The following is a 21775-nucleotide window of genomic DNA, read 5'->3' on the forward strand; positions in this document are numbered from 1 at the left end:
CCACTGACGTCAATGGAGTCATATAGCTTTGGCCCTAGAGCTCCATCTTACATCCTGCTCCCTTCCCCGCCCAGGCAATTCCAGTTCCCTACACTGCATTGTGGGATTCCCACCCAGCTTCCTTCCTTGACACATCCTCTAACCTTCTAAGCAAGCCCCAGGAATAGCCCTATGTCCACTCCCCAGGTATTCTCGTCGAGATATCAGGAGTTTTTGCTTTATAGCAGTTCCTAGGTCAGTTTTTAAAGGGATAGCCTGGGATATGCTGCGAATTTTTAAGGTAACAGCACCAGTGACTTAAAGGTTTAAACACTTAAGCAGACTATGGTTTATACCCATTGCAGATCCTTGACCGAACGTAACTATATCATACCCTAGTGTTTAGCCCTTGCTCTGGGACATCCCTTCTATGGAATTGTCTAGCCCTAGATCCTCAAAGGTAAAGTAAGTGCCTAAATCCCATTGACTCCAGTAGAAGTTAGGCACCTAAGTACTTTTGAGGATCTGGGCCTTAGAGCCTGATTTTCAGAGTTGCTGACCACTTGCCATTGACTTCCTCTGGAGTTTTGGGGGATTGGCTTCTCTGAAACCAGGCTGAGACAGAGTATGAAACTGAAGGACATTTGCTGGGTTTGACACAGGGCCACTTTACTCACGGAGATAGACGTGCCAGGTGAGCAGAATTCAACCATTAGTGAACAATCCCTAGTTGATATCTGCTAGCAGGGAGTTTATTTGGATGGGGGTCATCAGAGAAACACAGTCTTTCATTAAGGGGCTAGTTCCTTTGTGATTCTGCAAGGGCTTTTCAGCTCCTTTGAAACAGATTAACACATTCTCGGATACATAATACATTTTAAAATCCAACACACACTATTTAGGTCACTGTGACCTTGACATTTCACTTCATTCTCAGTTTGGTTGAAAGCAATGAGGCCCAAAGGTGAAACAGCCTAATTAGCAATACTACAAACTAAGTAGTGATCTGATTACAATAGCCCATCTATAGTCTGATCTGCATATAGTATCACTTAGCATGATAATCCCTAAGTGCAGCATGTGGTTTAAATATCTCCTTTATACTAATGCTAAATGCATCTATAGCCCTAATCGCCTAATTGATTGATTCTAAATGTGACAGATTAGCTTTCTATCTCATTATATGGAGTACCTGCCGCACTTTAGAGACTAACAAATATATTTGCGCATAAACCCACAAAAACTTATGCCCAAATACATTTGTTAGTCTCTAAGGTAGCACAAGGACTCCTCGTTGTTTTTGCTGATATAGACTAACACAGCTACCCCTCTGAAACCTGTCTCATTATATGTATCTAATCAGCAGCTGAGGGGGTGTATTTCCTATTTAGATAAATGGAAAAACATGCCTTGCAACACCAGGTAATGTTACCCAGCGCTTGGTTCATCGCAGTCTTCTCCTCAGGAGCGGCGCTGGGGTTTTTGCCGCCCGAGGCGGCAGCGCTCCTCCACTGAGCATTGGCGGCGGGGGGGTCCTTCTGCTCTGTGTCTTCGGGGCACTTCGGCGGCGGGTCTCGGAACGAGTGAAGGACCCGCCACCGAACTTCCGCCGAAGACCCGGAGCGGAAGGACCCCCTGCTGCTGAATTTCTACTGAGGACGGCAAAATGCCGCCCCCCAAATCCTGCCGCCCTAGGCGACCGCCTAGGGTTGCCTAGTGGAAGCACCGGCCCTGCTTCTCCTCCTCCCCATCACAGAAAGCAGTCACCAGGTATATTATGATGGTGAGAAAACTACAGCAAGGTTTCACCTTAATTTGAAGGCCTCAATGTAGAAGTATTGCAACTAAGCCGTAGGGTGTGTCACCACCCACCATACCCCCCAAATCATGGTGAATTTCTTGCTCCCCTTTCATCACAGCACTTCTTAGCGTTATAATGAATCGGGAATCATACATCTCTGAGGAGCTCAACATATAGGGCTCTATTCTCCCGGGAGCTGGCTGATGCTCCCTGATCCTAATCCACCTAGCCCTGGCATAAGCTAGGACGGCTGAAGAGCGACCTTCATTTATATCACCAGTGCAAGGTCCCTAAGCGATCCTATGCTAGCAGAGAATAGGCGTATTGGAGCTCTGCAACACCTCCTCAGCCCTTCCCAAACAAGAGCCTTAGGCCAAGGATTTGAGGGGCATAGCTGAAACAGGAGGCAGGTACGAGCTAAGCTGCCTCCACTAGTTTTATGCCAGCGGAGAGTTTCCCTATGACTAAGTGGTGCCAAGTGACCATAGCAGACTGGAGAATCTGGCCCATAATGCATTATTGTAGCAGAATAAAGATTAAAGGCGTCATGCCCTGAGATCAGAGATTTGGAGAAGGCATCCTGGGGCTGTAAGAAAAAAAGCTCACTCATTAAAGGCAAAAATAGTCATCAATTAATTGATAGGGAATGGGTTAGAAAACCTGCATAATAAAGTTCAGTAACAGGCAAGAATAAGAGGCATAGGAGGCACCCACCAGAACAATCTCACCTCAGGAGAGCAACGTGTTCAGATCTGTTTTATCAGGCGAGGATATTTAAACGTATTGCCCAAAAGTCAGTTCAAAGAGTTTTAACCAAATGACTCAGCCTTACTCATCTCTAATATGCTTACTCATCTCGAATATGATCTTCTTGCTTTAGGCCACAGGGTTTCCAGCTGCAAGTGGTGCTGTTAGGGGGCTGTTCTCACTTCACAGATTCCAGCAGCAATCACTGCAGTTGTCAGTAAAATGGCAATTGTTCTGGCTTTCACAAAAGCAAGGGCCCAGTTCTTAGGTCTGCAATGGCTACTTTTGCACTACTCCCAGAGCACAATCACGTTGTAAAGCTAGGTTAAGTTGGCTACTTGGGAAGCCCCCGGCCGAAAAGGGAATCTGGGGGTGGCACAGAACTGGAATAGTGGCTCCATACACCCATCCAGCCCCATAGTTGCTGTATAGGGGGATGTGGCCAGGAAAAAGGCTGTGTAGACTTTGTGGCCCGCTGTTCCTGGTTAATGGATTGGGCTCTTGGGGGATAGGCAGATGGGGGCTGACTGGTCAGTGGCTGGCCCTGGAATTAAACAGCCACACAGCTGATATAAATCACTCCCCATTTGTCAGGAATGGGTTCTCCTCAACTAGAACTGAAACATTATGACTGCAAGTATAGACAAGGCAATGCTGTTTCAAACCCTTAGCCAGAAGAATGCATTCTGGGGCTGTGCTGAAAACAGTTCTTAGGTACCCAAGTCACATAGGCCCTTTTGAAAATTTTACTTGTGGGTCTCTAGATAGTGAAGCAGGCACTGGGTCTGACCACCCATTCTCCCCACTTCTGTTCCTCCACAGCCACTTCCTTTGTTCTAGCACAGCACAAGCTTCTTCCATAGCCCTTACAAAATAGAGCCAAAGCTTTTGGTGTTTTCTTGGTCTCTCCTTGCTCTGAGAGAAAAGGTTGTTTATATCTTCTGGCACTCCCTCCCAGCATCCCTTGTTGTGACAGCCTCTAATTCCCACCAACCCTGGGAACTACAACTCCCAGAATTCTCTGGTTCTGACTCATCTCAGACCACCCTGAGTGTGGCGGATGCCTTGTTTATCAACTCTTAATGCACGGGGGGGGGGGGAAGTCCCTCCAACTACCTTATTTCCTAGACAAATGGGGCTACACGCTGATTTACCCCTCCCTGAGTGTGAGAAACTGTGTTAGCAACTAGAGCAGCTGTGCCAGTGGCTCAGGGGTATGCTTTCTTCCCTTCCCCAGATTGGACCCCCTGAAGTGGGCTGTGGGTGGGAATGGCAGAATGTCCAGTCTAGCTTCCCAGATTCAGGACCCCTACAGAAATAACAAATCTGATATTTGCTGTCACAACCTTCTGCAGCCTTTGGGGAACACCAGTACCCCAGTTTCAAGGAAGAATGGAGCTGGGCACAAAGAAATCAGGGAGAGAGAAAGTCAGAGAGGAGGCCCAGCAGTTCATAACCACCAGAGGCAAGAGGTCACTACAGCATTCTTCATGGTTGGAGACACAGGAGGATGGGCAGGCTGTAGCCACCAAAGAGAAGAATTATGTAGGAAATTCTGCACAGTTAGAAGTTTCAGATTGATACCAGGTCCTCAGAATGGAAACTATAGAAGATAACTCTCGAGATCAGAAGGAAAGGACAGGTAAATGATGCAGGGCTTTGGCTTTGTGGAACACTGGTCCACCTTCTATGGGGAGAGGAGGTTGAATAGTTTGGATGGCCTTCACCTCAGTAGAAGGTGGACCAGTTTCCTTGGGGACTGGCTGGCTAGAGTAGTCAGGAAGGAGTTAAACCACTAGCAAAAGGGGAAAAGCAGGAGGATATGAGCACTTAGCACAAAATCAAGATGTTGAGAACAAAATCAAGAAACCAAAGGACATGGAGAGAAGACATGGCTGAATTGCCTATACACTAATGATAGGCACCTGGGTAATAAACGAGAGGAATCACTCATTTATGAGCATAAATTGGATCTAGTTGGTAGTACTGAAACCTGGTGGAATGAGTCGCACAACTGGAACATTAAAATCAATGGTTATAACTTATTCAGGAAGGATCAAGTGGGAAAAGGGGAGGGGGAGTGGCACTCTATGTCAAAAAACAGATTACCCATTTCAAAGTCACTGATCACATGGAAGAAGATTATCTTGAATGCTTATGGATCCATGTCCAAACACATAAAGCTCAAGATAAGGTTCTAGTTGGTGTCTGCTACAGAACACTAAATCACAGTGTGGAAAAGGATGGCCACTTCCTTACACACCTATAAGGTGTAGGAAAAAATACTACGTGATCATAGGAGATTTCAACTTGAGTGACATACAGTGGAGGTCTCATGCTGCCAGTACTAAAACATCCTTGGAATTTCTAAAAGTTGTAGATGACAGTTTCCGAACTCAAAATGTGTTCCAGCCATGTCCTAGCAGATAAAGAGGAACTGATCACAGAGCTAAAAGGTTATGGTAGGTTAGGTACAAGTGATCATGACATGATCACATTTATAATGTGCAAGCAGAATAAAGTCTAGACTAATAATATATTTACTTGGTGCTTTAATGGGGCCAATTTCACAAAGCTGAAAACCATTATGAGCCAAATCAGATGGGAGGAAAAATTTAATCTGGAAAATGTGAATGACTTAGTGGAGAGAGAAAGAGCATAGGGTCTGGTGCAAGACCCGAAGCCCAGTCAGCAAAGCCAGGCCATGATATGAGCCAAAGTCAGGCACTGTCATAAAGTAGACATTTGCTTACAAGTTCACTGTCTGGTACATGAACTTGGCAAAGGTACGGCAAGTGTTGCTAAAACACAGGCTCTCCCAAGTACTAAGTACTGGCTCTTCATGTAAACACAATCCTGGGAGATAGTACAGGAACACACTGACCCCGAGTAAGACAAGCACGGGAGGACAGGAAAATGTAGGGGGATGTTTTGTTCAAACCAGCAGGTACAAGGTGTAGGGTTAGTAACTAACCACGTCAGGAGTGTAATACATAACTTGTTTGTATCAATGTATAAAAGAGAAATCAGAGAAGGGGCAACATCAGAAAGTCCTGTTGCTGACTGAGCTGGCCCATTGATCATGGGCATACATGTGTTAGTGTACCCGTAGCACTTATGGGGCAGTAGAACCGTGATTTGTCGACAATAAACCTGGGTGAAGGTCTTCACCACCAAACCGAGTCTGTGTTTTTTCTGGGTAGTACTATCAAGGTCTGTGCAGAGGTGGGACAGCTCACGGAGAGAAAATACAGACGTCAAGTGACAACAAATGATAATTGGGAATAATTTAAGAACACCTTACTAGATGCCCCACCATCGCACAATTGAGGAAGAAGGCTTTGCTGGTTGGGTAAATTAACCCTCTAACTAAAGGGTTAAACCTCTTGAAAATCTCCATCCTCTCCTTCATCTTCTCTTGATCAGGGTCCCAGTCTTCTCTCCGCTCTAGGGTATAACTGCAATGACCCCCTGCCGGTCCCTCGGAATCAAAGGGGAGCTCACACCCTCCCTCTTCCACAAACTCTAGTCCTGGCGTAGAACTTTTCCAAAGCTCCTACATGACTCATTCCCATTGACCTTTAATGGAACTTACACACCTAAGTCACTTAGGCACTCTGGAAAATTTTCATCCTTGGGGCCCAAAACATCAGGTCTGACCACGTTTTCCTGCTTCTGTTCTCTCAAGGCTACCTCTTTTATTGGGCATAGTTCAAGCTTCTTCCAGGGCCCCAACTAGCAAGGCCCAGAGCCCTGGGTCATTTCCTGCTCTCTTCTTGTTCTGAGTGAATGGATGGCTTACATTCCCCCCGCACACCCTCCCAGCATCTGTTGACGTGACAGCTCTTATTCCGATCAGCCGTGGAGATTACAACTCCCCCAGTTCCCTGGTTCTGGGCTGAACTGGGAACAGGGCTTAAAGGACCAGCACACCCTGTTACACAATGCAAAAAATAAAACCACGTTTGTGTGCCACCATGATGAAAACACGTTGTGTATGAACATGCCAACAGCAAGAGGTGCCTGCTGTTGCATGTAGAAAACTATATGCCAAGGCATGGGCACTTAATTAATCAGCAATGGGATGGAAGTGCAAGTATTGCCGACCACAAGCGTTTAAAGATCATGAATTAGACCCCTCCCTGCCAAATAATAAGATGTTTTGGTTAAATTTCATGATTTTTAGGCCAATATATCTTGGTTTCTTTTTACTTGCCTTCTACCTTTAGAGTCTTTAGGATGCACTTGGGTCCCATTTTTAACGCAATCAGAAAGGTTAGAAAACTACGTTTTTGTTAAAAATGAAAGCTAAGATTCTCATATTTACACAACTGCAGGAGCTGGGGCTCTAAGAAAAGTAAGAAATATCATGAGACTTGCAGATCCTGAGAGTTGACAACACTGTAACGGTAACATCCAGTAAGCCATGACTGGTGAGCAAGAACAGATAAGATGTCACTGATAAACCCTCTGCCTCATCTATAGTTAGGTACATTAACAACCAGCAGGCAGCCCATGCCTCATTCACAGTGCGGAGGGTGTAAGTTGCAGAATGCACAAAACAGACCTTCTTCTCATTGCAGGCACATTCCACTCGTCAGCAGCTGCAGTTTTTGAGCCTTGCAAGAGAAAGGATTTTTTGCAGTTGCTTTCCTGCAAAAACTTCTGAGCTCCCTTAACTGTGTCCCTGTGTCCTTCTGCGCTGAACGAGACAAGGTTCACTATATTTTTTATTACAGTGCCACCTGCACTACAATTGTCAAGCCCGTATAACTCAGCTAAATCAACAGAATTTTTGCCAGGGTAACAAAAGCAGTATTTCCCACCCAGATGTTCAAAAAGCATGAGCCAGGCCCCCCAAAATGACCAGGTTGGCTCAAAAATCATAGAATTAAAAAAAAAAAATCATTCTGAGTCTTTTTTTGTTTGTCTTCTGGTTTCTGAGCCTTTTGGAAATATCTGGGTCACGTTTTTTCAGCTTTCCTCTGCAACCATGAGGGCCAGAAACTTTTTTAGAACACAAAACCTGAGATTCTCACCTAATCCCATGACTCCAAGAGCAGGGGCTTTAAATAAAACAACAAATATTGTGAGACTCCCAATACAATTGCAAGGATCACTTTGACTCCATAAGGGCTTTGCAATTCAAATTGCTTAGTGCGAGATATTTTTGCAATGGGAAAAGTGAACTTTACTCCTTGCCCATCCCCTTGTTCTCAAAATTGCTTGTTCTCAAGCTTGAAAAAAAAAAATATGGAAAATTTCATCCTAGCAGTTGAAAGGTATGGAAGGTAATGAGGAGATTAGGGCAGAAATGCTTAGGCAACCTCAACTGAACGCAGCCATTGCTTGCACTGCAGTTCGAAAATGAGTGAAAACATGATGTGGGATTTTATAACTTACGCAAAGCATCTTTAGACAATTGCTAAATTTTATTTTAAAATTAAATTCCTAGAAATATTTCCAGGCTAGTGACAATGTTTTTTCATTGCCTGCCAAGCCGTTGCATTAAAAACGATTCCTTTGACAGCCTACTTGTCATATATCTTGAGCCAACTGCCTTCTTTGAATTGCATCTTCCTCTAAACTTTCAAAGGCCTTGAATGAGATTTAGCCCATTGAATTTTATGGCTAAATCTCCTGCATCTCTTTGAAAATGAAAGGATAGTCCATAGCAAGAAGTCAGAGCTGAGACATCAAAGACACTTTTCTTTTTAATGCAAGTATTAAAAAGCCTGCATTTACCCTTTTAGGGCAAAGTTACCTAATAATAATTTGCTCCATGGCCAATTTTCATACTGGAGAGAATACAAGCTTTCTATACTTTAATCTTTGGAAACCAGTGGCTGCTAGTTTAACATACTCCCCATGCAAGGTCTAAAATTAATATACTAAAACTGTCTAATCATATCCACCCAAGCTGGTCATGCTGTCAAAATAATTGGCAGAGCAACTCACACAGGAGCTTCTTCGTATGGACGCTTTGTTTTAAAAATCAACCTTTAGCTGCATATTCAACAACAGCCTAAATGCTAGATCTGCTTTTGCAAAACCCCAAATTATTGCATGGATACTTTCTAATGAGTTGATATTCATTCTGCAGCCAACATGGTCTTGAAGGAGTGAAAGCGAAATATCAATTCTTTCTAAAAGAATGGCAGAATTCGGGGAACCCGGCCAATTGCAGCTGATTCAGCGTCTGCTGACTGTGGCAGCTAAATTATTATGTTTGTCATTTTAGTTCCAGGAAGCCAGCAGAGATGAATGGTGATTCTGAATTGTGAAAACCAGTATCATTATTTTACACAGCACAGCAGAATTGCAAATTACCATTGAATTTCCAGTCCAGGCAAGAGATCTGCATGCACATGCTTTTACAATGATGAGGATAATGTAAAAGGTCCTATGGGGTGAATTCCTGGCTCCACTAACATCAATGGCAAAATTGCCATCGACTTCCACGGGACTTCACCCCTGACATTTTACTCACCCGTCCAAAAACATTACCCCTGGTGAATGATCAACCAGAAATTGGCTGTACAAGGGGAGATTTTTTCCTGCTGGGCTCCCTTCAGTATGGTGTTAAGTGCAATTAGAGTTACTCCTATTCCCAACTTTCTAGCAGAGATTTTTGTGAAATGTAAATCAGAAACCATGTCACAATGGCCTGTTCCTTGGATTCACTCAGAATATAGATTTCTAGGGGGTACATCAATAAAAGTCTTAAAAGTTGGGTTTTCCACATTCATCTTGCAATCAATAATGTAACCAGCTACTGTAATATTGCTGGAGTCTGGTTAGCATGGTGATGCAACAGTAAGGTTAGAGGTTTATGGGTGATTTGGCGGCTCTAACTCCTGAGGGATTCAAGAATGATATCCCATGAGGCCCATGGATGTTCAGAGGAGCAGCACTACCAATAAAAGTGAGAGGGATGATACCAGCCATCTGGTGAAGGTGGCATGTCACAAATCACCCTCATGGCACAGGTCTCCCCAGGAGGCTACTGTACAATTATCTCCAGTGGGACTAACTGCCAAAGGGGTTTGCCCATAGAGAATTTGTAACCAGCTGCCTGCTGAAGCCCTCCTTCCAGTGCTGAAAGTAAGGTTTTTAGAATGATCATTTTTATTCATTTGGTGCCCACCACGTGCTTATTGCTTGTTAAAGAGAGAATCTCTGTTTTCACCACTGCTCAGATGCTGCTGTGGTGGGTGTGGCCTGATCCAAAGACCACAGAGGTCAAAGAAAGGAGACCACTTGACTTCCATAGGCTTTGGATACCACTGTAATGTCTTGTCTACATACACAACTTGGACCACTTTAACTAGACCAGCATAATTAAAGTAGTACAACCCCCAAGTATGGATGCAGTTATATTGGTATCCAAGTCCTTACAGCAGTATAATTTATTCCTGTACAGGAAGAGAAATAAACTATACCAGTATAAGCACTTTTATACTGGTAGAACTGCCTCTATACTAGGGGTTGCTTGTGTGCAGCTCTATCAGTAAAAAAATAAAATAAAATAAAATAAAATAAATCACACCCCTAACCAACATAGTTTTGCAGGTATATTGTTAGTGTGTAGACCAGACGCGAGTACACGGACAGTCCTTCCCAGACCACCCTTTTTTCAGATTAAACTTGTGACTTGTTACACAAAGTAGCTTTGCAAACGGTTTAAAACTCACCTCCCCTTCCCACTAATTGGAATCTGCCCGGGAGGTCGTCAGATCCTCAAGAAAAAAGGTTCTAATCCTGACACGCAGGCTGAAGCTTAGCAATGGCTAAAGAAGTCAGCATTGGAAACGGACATATAATGTGTCCGCTTTCCAGAAGTGAAGGGAAAGCACATCTGAATCTCCTACTGGAGTGACTGGTTTCTAGAAGCTGCTTTCAGCATTGTACCAACTTGACAATGGCTCATGTGCTTAAGGCTACAATTGATAAGGCATCCCTTCTGAATAACAAGCTCTTAAATCCAAACCCAACTAGGTCACCTCTCTCCTTGAATCTCAGGGAAGGTTTATCCTTCTAAGGGGGAGAGTGTTGTCCTTTTATGTCTGTCATAACTATAAAGGGAAGGGTAACAGCCCTCCTGTGTACAATACTATAAAATCCCTCCTGGCCAGAGACACCAAAATCCTTTTACCTGTAAAGGGTTAAGAAGTTCAGGTAACCTGGCTGACACCTGACCCAAAGGACCAATAAGGGGACAAGATACTTTCAAATCTTGGTGGTGGGGGGGAGGCTTTTGTATGTGCTCTTTGTTTTGGGGGTTGTTTGCTCTTGGGACTAACAGGGACCAAACATCAATCCATGCTCTCCAAATCTTTTAAACAAGTCTCTCATATTTCAAACTTGTAAGTAACAGCCAGGTAAGGCGTGTTAGGTTTATCTTTGTTTTCTCAACTTGTAAATGTACCTTTTGCTAGAGGGTTTACCTCTGTTTGCTGTAACTTTGAACTTAAGGCTAGAGGGGGTTCCTTTGGGCTCTTTGAATCTGATTACCCTGTAAAGTTATTTTCCATCCTGATTTTACAGAGATGATTTTTTACCTTTCTTTCTTTAATTAAAAGCCTTCTTTTTAAGAACCTGATTGATTTTTCCTTGTTTTAAGATCCAAGGGGATTGGATCTGGACTCACTAGGAATTGGTGGGGGAAAGGAGGGGGAATGGTTAATTTCTCGTTGTTTTAAGATCCAAGGGTTTGGATCAGTGTTCACAAGGAAATTGGTGGAGAAGTCTCTCAAGGCTACCCAGGGAAGGGAGTTAGTACTTGGGAGTGGTGGCAGCAAAACCAGATCTAAGCTGATAATTCAGTTAAGAGGTTCACATGCAGGTCCCCATATCTGTACTCTAAAGTTCAGAGTGGGGAAGGAACCTTAACAATGTCATTGCTTATTATTTGACAATTCTGCTTTCAAACAGCTTGTCCGCTTTGCAGCTCCCGTCACAATAACACTACAAATAATTTAAGAGCTACCATTTTCCATTAAAGTTTTAATGAGCCAGTGAACTCACAAAAGGGGGCTCCGTATAACATAATTAAATAAAATCCAAGTAAATGGCAAGGTTTCACACACAATATTTTAGTTGAAAACAGCTGGTATGCAGAGAAAGGAGCATTGAGAGTGCATGATGCAAAAAGGCATTTCACAGAATGCAAATGCTAAAACTTTTCATATCACACATACTAAAACACTGAGCTTATAAGTGGCTTCACTCCGATTTGGAAGAACAGGTGGGGGTGACATTTTTTTGCTAGTCTGCACAGTAAAATATTTTACATGGAAGCCCAAAACAGGTTCAAAGAGCCATTTGTCCTTAGGATAGAAATAAATACTCCAGAAACAGGTAGCGCCACGTGGACCACCTTGCTCAACGAGCCCAGTGGTTGCTGGTTCTTTCCATGTTTCCAAAGAGGAGGCAGTGCTGGATCCCTCAAAGCTGAATCTCGCAAAGTTCAGTATTGTAAAATGTCTGTTTGGCTCAGAGCTGCAAAACTCTGCTCATTTCATGCTCACACCAACTCCTCAAACTCATTGCAAATTGCAACTAGTCAGATCTGTGCTGAACCAAATATCTCAGCATTAATAGTCTGCATTGACTATTTATGATACCGTGTTTATTCCAGCCCTATAAATATTTGATATCAGAGTTGCACAAATCCTAGAGTTTTGGTTTTTTTAGTTCACATTAAGGTAACTTTGTTGTTGGTGCTGTTGCGTAATATAAGGCCGTTTCAGTGTATTCCTTGAGAATGAAATTCCTGGTAAACCCAATTTTCACTTCTTCCATCAGGTTCGATCACCACCTTGCACAACCTTCCATGTGGCTACGGCTGTAATTCTGGATCAGTGTATGAAAAGTTTCTAAATTCTTCTTGGTTAATCATTGCAAGAATCCCCTCTTCGATGGGGGTTAGAACTGGTTCTTCTTTTATAAAATCAGGATCAAAATTACTAACATCTTCGCTGCATTTCTGCCAAACAAAAAAGACAAAAAGAGGAGAGGTCAAAACCGTGCACCATCACTTTTCTATTTTTTTTGTTTGTAACTTATTCTCGTCTTGAGTGAGATGCATGACTGCCTCCATGGAGTGCTCAGCTGTTCTGTAACTCACTTTGGGCTGCATCCTGTAAGATGCTGAGTGGCCCTGCTTAGCCCTTTACAGCCTGTCCTTTGTAAGCCTCCATAGGCCTTTTGCAGGCAAACCCCTCGCTGACTTAGTTGACATCAGCTGGAGTTTTGGCTGCACTGTCGCTGAATGGCAGACCCCATGGAGCAGTAATCCCTTACTTTGTTTAAGTGTCAGATTGCACAGACCCAGCCATTCACAGTAATTATACACACAGTTTCCAATTAGCTGAATCTACACAGTCTTTCCTTATCTGTGCAGTGTCTGAAACGGCCTAGTTGGGGGATATTCTCCTTTGTTCAAAAGCCATTATACTTGTACAATAATGAATTAGTAATGCTACAGGAAGAACAAACACCCTGTCTCCAGGTGCCGGATTCCTACCCACCCAGTACAAAGTATGATTGTTTTTAATAGAGACCCCAAAGTTGGCTGATGGTACATTTTGACAATGCTGATTTTTCCTGCCCCAGAACAGCAAGGAGAAGTTTTATTACCATGAGAGTTTATTTTTCTAGATCCACTCTAGCAAGGGAATTCACTAGACCCTGCAGAATGGTCACTTTACACTGTGCAAGAACATGTGCATGTTTCGAGTGGGATTTTCAAACATACTCAGCATTGGCTCAGCTCTGCTCCCACCTGTGTCTCAAAAGGGCATTTTACCATTGACTTCCGGGGGGGGGGAGGGGGGGCGCTGAGAGCCTTGGAAAAGCCCACCCCAATGGTTTCCTTGACAAGTCTCACAAACCTGGCACAACCCAAGAGATGTTCAAGCTCAGCAGACACACAGGTCTCTGGATGGTAATAGAAAGCTTGGTTCTGAAGTCCGAACTCCTCATTAGCCAAAGCAAAGGCCAAGTACCAGTAGGGTGAGCAGATAGCAAGTGTGAAAAATCGGGACCGGGTGGGGGGCAATAGGGGCCCATATAAAAAAAGCCCCAAATATCGGGACTGTCCCTATAAAATCAGGACATCTGGTCGCCCGGAGTACCAGGGATGGCTGGGCTGGGGTCCCAACATTAAGACTGGGGAAGATCCTGGTCCCAGGAAGATTTGGATTCAGGTGAAGGAAAAGGCAGAACATAAAGAGCCTGATCCTGAAAAGTATTGAGCACCTGCAAGGACCACTGGGCCTGATTCTGGGATTTGAACAGGAGGGGGCCCACTGACTGCAATGTGAGGTAAAGGAGCTCAGCAGCCCTGCGGATCAGGCCCCAAAAGGGAATTTAAAAGGCAGTGGTGCCATAGGAAGCGAACTGGAGAGAATCTGCGTTGGGAATGAGCGCGAAAGCATCATGAGGGGCATCCGTGGGACAGTATGGTATCAGGGGACAGAGGGACCGGCACTCTGTGCTCCCCATCATTGTAATTATTCAATGGCATTACAGTAGCACCCACAGGCCTCAGCATGGATCACTGCCCCACTGGGCTGGGCACTGTACAAATACCCAGTGAGAGACAGCCCCTGCCCTGGACAGGTCACTGTCTCAATAGACAAGGCAAGGTTAAGTTGCGGGAAGGGAAGGATTATTACCCCACATTTTGCACATGGGAATTAAAGCACAGAGGGGAGTTAGGTACCTAATCTGCTTAGACACTTCTGAAAATGTGTCATTAGATGCTTAAGTATCTTTCTGTCCCAGGCAGATTGAGTAACTTGACCAGCATCACAGAGGGATATCTGTGGCAGAACTGTGAATTGAGCCCAATTCTCCTAAGTCCCAGTCCAGTGCCTTAATCACAAAGCCGCCCTTCCACTGCATCCTTCTCCCCAGTAGTTATACAGCTAGTGAAAGAATTCAACAAAAGGAGATTCTCTTGCTGGCTCCCCATCACTCACAATTCGAGGTCTGAAGGGCGGTTCCATCTGGCGCTGGTTCAGGAGGTCCCAGTCCAATCCTTTGAAGTAGGGGTGCCTCAGTATAGTGTTCTCTCCACCCTGAGCCAGGCTGCCCAGGCGCATGTTGGGGTTCTTGGTCATAAACTGCAGAGCAAAATAAATGAACCTGGTTTAGTCCTTTACTCACATCCAGCAAGGAGACGGGAGAGACACCTGTTACTAGCAATCACACAGACTTTCTTGTTGAGCCTACTTTGCTGGCCAGACTTTCCACCTTCATTACACTGGAAGAGCATGCAGGGATCCTGACTCCTCTTTTAGGGAGGAAACATGGGTATATTTATGTCCTTGGCCACTTATATTTCACTTACATCCTTGGTTACCATGACAGTAAAAGAAGGTTAAAGTGCATCATCTGCAGCACTATTGACATTGCACAGTGTTTTGGGGGTTGGGTTCTTTTTCAAGAACAAAAGCTCTTTATAAGGTTGGTATTTGCCAGCTGCCTGGGCTTTGGATTAGAGTCAGTTTTTAACGGTTCCTTTTTCCTAAACCTCAGTCTGCTGAAGTGAAGCCAGAAACCTGCAACGAGCTTCTTGCAGTCTCTCAGAAATCCGAGATGGCTGAGGAGAATGAGGAAGGGTTTGAATGTCACAGATCATTAAGAAGGAAGCAGCAACCCAAAGGAAATTGAACATATGAATTCTTACAGGTGACATCACCTTTTGTGTGTGAAACCTATTGGAGGACTTTCCCAGCTCTGCTACGAGAGGAAGAAACCTCTGTATAGCAGCATCAAACTTCAGCTAGGGGTTCTGATCTGGAGGAAAGTAATAAGAAAAGCTATGGATCATCTAACCGGTTCAGTTCTGGGGTGAGAGGGATATGGCTTGTACCTTTCAGATTCTAGAAATAATGCTCAAGTGAGAATGCATTTTCAAGCAGTTGGGAAGTCTTTTCTCATACGAGGAATAGAGTATTTTCCTTTGTTTTTAGACTTCAGGACTTTTTTTTTTTTTTAAAGAAACCAAATCAAAATCCCCCCGCCCAACATTTGATTCACTAGAGTAACAGAAATCCGATTCAATTTGATTGGGAAAAAACAGCCACTTCAATTTGCCGGGACAGCTGAAATGGCAGCAGAAAGGAACATCAGGATCATTGGTTGAGTTGTCCAGAGGAGTTTCTCGAGGATGAAAGAGCATTACATTCATTAAATACCGCACCAGCCACACCAGGCATCTGGGCACTGTTGATAGAATTTTAAGTCTACTGCATCCTTGGCAATGAGAAAATTAAAATGAGCAGAAGGAGCTTTGAGAAACCTTCTTGAATCCGACTGGAAGAACCTTTCAGAAGGCTGGAATTCCTTGAAGAGGAATTACTAAAAGGCCCAGTCATTCCCTCCCCTGGACAGTCCCATGAGGGGGACGGGGATCACTGGAAATTCTGCAAGATTCACCTCAAGGAATTTCCTCCACATTTCCCCCATGAATTGGATGGGCTTTCTGACCTCATGCAAGTGTGCATGGGGGATTTTGCAGCCTGGGAAGCTTATAGGACCCTCAGCTCCACAAATAAACCAAACAGCACCCTCTTGGACTTCAGGCCACTGGCACAGGGAGCCAGCTCCTGTATGGAGCTCTCTGACCTCCCAACCTTCTTCCTTGGCAGCATGGCTTCCATGGGAGCCATGCTGCCACGGGCTCTCCCATCCTATGTCTGTTTTCCACCAACCCTGCCAGAAGGTGCAGAAGGGGAGTTAATGCAGTTTACTGCAGCTGATAATCTGGATTCACAGGTGGCTGTGCCCTAAGCATGCCCCTTCTGTACCACAAAGCGCCAGCTATGTGGTATCTCCTGGGTGGGGACAAAATACAGTGGAAGGGCTGTTTCCCTCCTATGAACACCCCCTCCTATTCTACCTGCTTTTGTTCCTCTGCCAGCACAATCCAAGGGAAGTATGCATCCCTAAAACACTCTGATTTAGGATTAGTGGATTCCCCTTGATCTATTTCTCTGTAAAATCTTCCATGACCGCTCAGATTCCAATCCACATACAAATCAGTGAGGGGAAAGCGAAACCCATTCAGAGCCTTTATATGAACTTCTTAGGTTTGCAAAAGTAGCTGGAAATCATATGATAACAGACACACTTGTGAGATTCCCTGTGATGTTGCTTCCAGTCATGCTGGAGAGATGAGAACATCTCTCCTACTGTTTTAGCAGACCCACTTCTGAATCCAGAGGGAAAGTAAAAATTACTCTTTTTCTTATTTGTATTTCAGTGGTTCTTAGAGGCCCCTACCATGATCAAGTCCCATTGTGGCCCTGCACAAACACATAGTACAAGACAGTATTTTCCCAAAAGAACTTGGATTAAATAGGCAAGACAAAGGAGGGGAAGGAGAAATGGAGGCACATCTAGATGAAGTAACTTGTCCAAGGTCACATAACGGCTGGAAATAGAGCCCAGGTCTCCTGACTCCCAGCCCAGTACCTATCCACTACACTATGCCGCCTCTGCTAAGAATGAAAAATAACAAAGATTTTCAAGTCTCAGCAAAGTCTCATGGAGGATAGGTCCATCAATGGATATGGGCAGGGATGGTGTCCCTAGTGTCCGTTTGCCAAAGCTGGGAATGGGCAACAGGGGATGGATCACTTGCTCTGTTCATTCCCTTCGAAGCACCTGGCATTGACCACTGCTGGAAGACAGGATACTGGGCTAGACAGACCTTTGGTCTGACCCAGTATGGCCATTCTGATGTTCTAAAGTCTTGGTACATATAGGTTCAAGCCATGTAACCAACAAAAATCAGAAGGGTCTGTCCATTCACAAAACCAACCCAGAGCCCTAGGAAGTAGGACTGTGCTTACATTCTCACTGGCTTGTTTTATTGCTTAGAGCCAGCAGAGTGGCGCAGCGGAAGCGTGCCCCTCCTCTGCTATGCCCGCTCTCGTTTCTTTAGAGGGGGAGGGATAGCTCAGTGGTTTGAGCATTGGCCTGCTAAACCCAGGGTTGTGAGTTCAGTCCTGGAGGGGGCCATTCAGGGATCTGGGACAAAAATCTGTCTGGGGATTGGTCCTGCTTTGAGCAGGGGGTTGGACTAGATGACCTCCTGAGGTCCCTTCCAACCCTGATATTCTATGAATCTATTCTATTCTATGAATTCAGCATTACACCAAAACTGCATCAAGCAAAGACATGCAGTGCAACAAATCAAGGTCTACCCAATTGTTCTGGTTCTGTTAGCTGGCTCTGATTAGCACAGTAGACCTCCTGCACCTCCTCAGGGAATTATAGCTGACACAAGACAGTAGGTATCTCAAACCCGAATGTATCTGGTTTTTGGTATCCAAGGAAGGGAATCAGTCCTTCCCATTTGCTCACTTATGGAATGCATGTCTCACTGCCTGCCCCCTGGGGCAGTTGTGGGAAGATGCATAATTACGGCCAAGCTCACGGCTGGGCCTCTGCAAAAATCCTTTTGAAGTGATCCTTATTTCAGAAGAATAAACATCTTTGGAAATTATTCGAACCACTGGATACCTGATCAAAGAGCCTCCTTCTCCTGTGCTTCATATTTGATGTATAAATTCAGTCCTGTTCTGTAGTTTGTCTTGTTTTGGAAGTGTGTGTGTGTTCACCGTGCACAGGCATTGGGGCTCAAGTGATAACGCAGAAGCCTGAACAATTATCTTTAGGTCTCTCTCAAAAATAAAGGGCCCCTATCTCAGTAAGGCCCCTGTACACCACTTTGACAGAGTAGGTGGGTCCTTAAGAGTGAGTGTAAATAATTCAGTTTTCTAAAGGCACCTGTACATGACCAGAGTGATAGCAAAGGGCTGTATTAAATGAGAATCAGGCCCAATATATTCTGTTTTAAAACAGGCAGGATACAACTGAAAAGGACAGTCACATTTATTATCATCACACATAACTGCACCCATCTCTGACTGACTTCTTTTACACTGTACTGAGGCATTTTGCATGCAAATACAGCTCAGTATGTGTGATTGATCATTCTGAAATTCTAGCCCTTAGATGTCATTATACAGCACCTGTAAATGGTTACTATATTCATGGCACCCCATAACATCCTCCCCAATTACACAGGCTGATGTGCTGTCCTCATGCCTCTTATGAGCCAGGGGCTGTCACAAACACCATGCTGTTTGCCATTTCTAGTCTTTCAGTGCATGAACTCTTATCATGCTTTCTAGAAATGGTGTGTATGGGGCAGACTGGATACAGTCTGCATGTTTTAAGTTGGAAATGGTTGGGTTTAACATCATCAAGTACTGTAGGTACCTGGCAACTGAGTCCCAGGAAAAGCAGAATGCTAACAGCACCTTTTACTAAGGCTATGTCTATACTTACCCGCTGGTTCAGCGGCAAGCAATCGATCTTCTGGGATCGATTTATCGCGTCTTGTCTAGACGCGATAAATCGATCCCGAAAATGCTCACCGTCGACGCCGGTAATCCTGCTCCACGAGAGGAGTAGGCGGAGTCGACGGGGGAGCCTGCCTGCCCCGTGTGGACCCGCGGTAAGTACCTTTAATTTCGAACTAAGATACTTCGACTTCAGCTACGTGATTCACGTAGCTGAAGTTGCGTATCTTAGTTCGAACTGGGGGCTTAGTGTGGACCAGCCCTAAGTGTGTCAATGTTAATATTTTGTGCCATAATGTAGTTACATATCGTAGCATCTGATGCACTTCAAATTAAAGGCTCAAATGTTCAAAGCCGCCTAAGGGATTTGGATGCCTGATTCTCATTACATTTAATAATCTAAAAGATATGCTCTAATTCAGCCCAAAGTAATGGGGTTCACGCAGGATTCACTGGCTGAAATTCTAAGGCAGGAGGTCAGACAGATGATTATGATGGTCTCTTCTGGCCTTAAAAATCTATGAAACTCCCTAGGCAGCTTAGAACCTCAGTAAAAATATTGTATTATTTATTCTTTGTATTATGGTAGTCTCGAGAGGCCTAATAGCAGGGACACGGGTATGCTAGGTGTTATACATATACACCGTAAAAGACAGCCCCTAAATAGACAGGACAGACAAAGAGTGGGAGGAAAAAAAAGTATTATCTCCATTTTACTGATGGGTAACTGTGGCATAAGTGGCTCAAGGTCACAGAACAAGTCTGTGGCAGAGCAGGGAATTAAACGCAGCTCTCCGGAGTCGCAATCCAATGCCTTAATCACAAAGACCAGCCTTCCTCTCTGAAGTGTTTATGTGACGTTATGGGAGATTGAAGCTTGTGCCAATGGCTCCAAAATTTTAGCCAACACCTTCCTAACTAATCAGTGGCAGGACGGGTATTGCAGGATGCCATGCTAGGCCACTAGAGAGCTCTGAGGGCTTCTGGATACCAGATGAGACATGAATAGGACAAGGGAAAACACACAAGGACGTTTAAAAAATCCAGGGCCTGGCCTCTAGGATTGTACTGGGAAATGATAAACTCTGGAAGAGGAAAGTCTTGGCCCCACAAAACTTAGGCCAATATATATTCATAATCAGGCCCAGGTCTGAAAGACCTACAGGGCCTTCCAGGTCACACAACTCTTCTGTGTTTTGGCAGGTAATGGGAGATGATTCACAGGTAAAAGGTTTCCCTTGGAAAATGTCATTTAGTACTTAATCAGTATCTGTACTTTGCACCAATAATTAGACAACTAATTTGAATATCTGCCACTGGACCCAGCCCTGTCTACAAACTGCCCATCAAAGAGTTACACAGAAAGAATGAGACAGCCCTTAGCAAAAGCAAAACAGGTTAAAAATGGTATACCGCTTGATCCTGCTTCCATTGAAATCAATGGCCTTGACTCCTCTGTTTACATGGGTTTGTAAAGCTGTAAACTCACAGTTAGAGTGAACCTGACCTCATCTGAACTTCCCAGAGGCACATCAGCCAAAAACAGCACACTGAGCCAGAACACCTGACTTCCATGAAATTATTGATACATATTTACTGAAAGAACATATAACAAATCACTCCATACAGTTAAGAGTGGAAGATTAGTCTGCCAGTGACACTACAACAGAGATTGTAGGGATAAGAGAGCTCACCATTGGGAAAATATTTTGTCACCCACCAGAGTTAAATCTGTAGACAGGTTCTGTACACTGCTTGCCCCAGAGCACTGCAACTGATTTATAAAGAAACATGCCTTGTAAACTTGTCTAGAGATTTGAGAATGTGCAGAAATGTTTGCACAAACTAGGTTTCTAATAATAATTTCCTTGCTTTTTAGAGTTTTATATATAATGATCTTTCTCTCTCTCTCTCTCTCACACACACACACTCAGCATTATTTTAACATATCTATTTTGCATTTATTTATCATCAGTGATTAGTTTCACATGTAATATTGTGGTGAGTAGGTTACTTCTTAGTGGGAGGAAATGTAAAAATAAAAAATAAAATCCAAACACGAGGGGTGAGGGGAAAAGAATCTCAGGAACTTGGAAGGGTGAGGAATGAAAATGCCTTCTTTAGCCACAACAGTTGGCTTCTATTAGCAATAATTATTACTACTTGTACTACAGTAGTGTGTAGCTGTCACAACTCAGGTCATTGAGTTAGGCTGCTTACCTACACTTAGTAAGACATAACCGAAGCCCTGAGGAGCTTACGATCTAAACAGACAAGAGAGAGACACAGAAGGTAAGTATTTAATGAAGTGTTATTATCCCCATTTTACAGATGGAGAACTGAAGCACAGAGAAGTTAAGTGACCAGCCCAGAGACACACGGAGAGTCTGCGGCAGAGCCGATGACAGCTCTCCTGAGTCCCAACCCATCTCTTAACCACATGACCAACCTTCTTCAAATGGACACTGAGCCAGACCATCCCAATCCAACTCTTGCCTTCAAGATGTTAAGCAAAAGCAATATTTCCTTGTACTTTTTCTTAGAGTTTCCCTCTTGTTGTTAGTGAAGTATGATAAACACAACAAGGAAAAGCAAGAGTGCACTAGACTAATGGAACCAAACTACAGCTCCCTTGGGAATGAGACAGAATGGTCTGGAACAACAAAACAGAAATTAACTCTAAATGAAACAGGGTTTCTCAAAGATCTATCTGATTTTAGACAAAGGGGAATCGTTATATAAATAGAGCAATTACTCTAATTAAGGCTTCCCTTCATGAATCTTGTGACTGAACACTGGACTTGCAGCAAACATGGTTTGACGATTATGTAAGCAAAACAAACCAACAATATAGGATTTCATT

The 21775-nt window shown here is 44.0% G+C and overlaps 1 protein-coding gene across 2 annotated transcripts in view; it reads right to left on the reverse strand.

The window, feature by feature from the left end:
• Positions 1-11518: 11518 nt before the first annotated feature.
• PRKCH (protein kinase C eta) overlaps positions 11519-21775 on the reverse strand; it is a 221936-nt gene continuing 211679 nt past the window's right edge. For both annotated transcript variants that reach the window (XM_005285871.4, XM_005285869.5), the window contains 2 exons: positions 14515-14658; positions 11519-12515 (listed from right to left, as the gene is read on the reverse strand). In XM_005285871.4, the coding sequence (XP_005285928.1) occupies positions 12369-12515; positions 14515-14658 (291 nt within the window). In that variant the 3' untranslated portion in view covers positions 11519-12368. The remainder of the gene's footprint in view (positions 12516-14514; positions 14659-21775) is intronic.

The sequence above is a fragment of the Chrysemys picta genome, chromosome 4 (assembly GCF_011386835.1).
Source record: "Chrysemys picta bellii isolate R12L10 chromosome 4, ASM1138683v2, whole genome shotgun sequence".
Lineage (NCBI taxonomy): Eukaryota > Metazoa > Chordata > Testudines > Emydidae > Chrysemys > Chrysemys picta.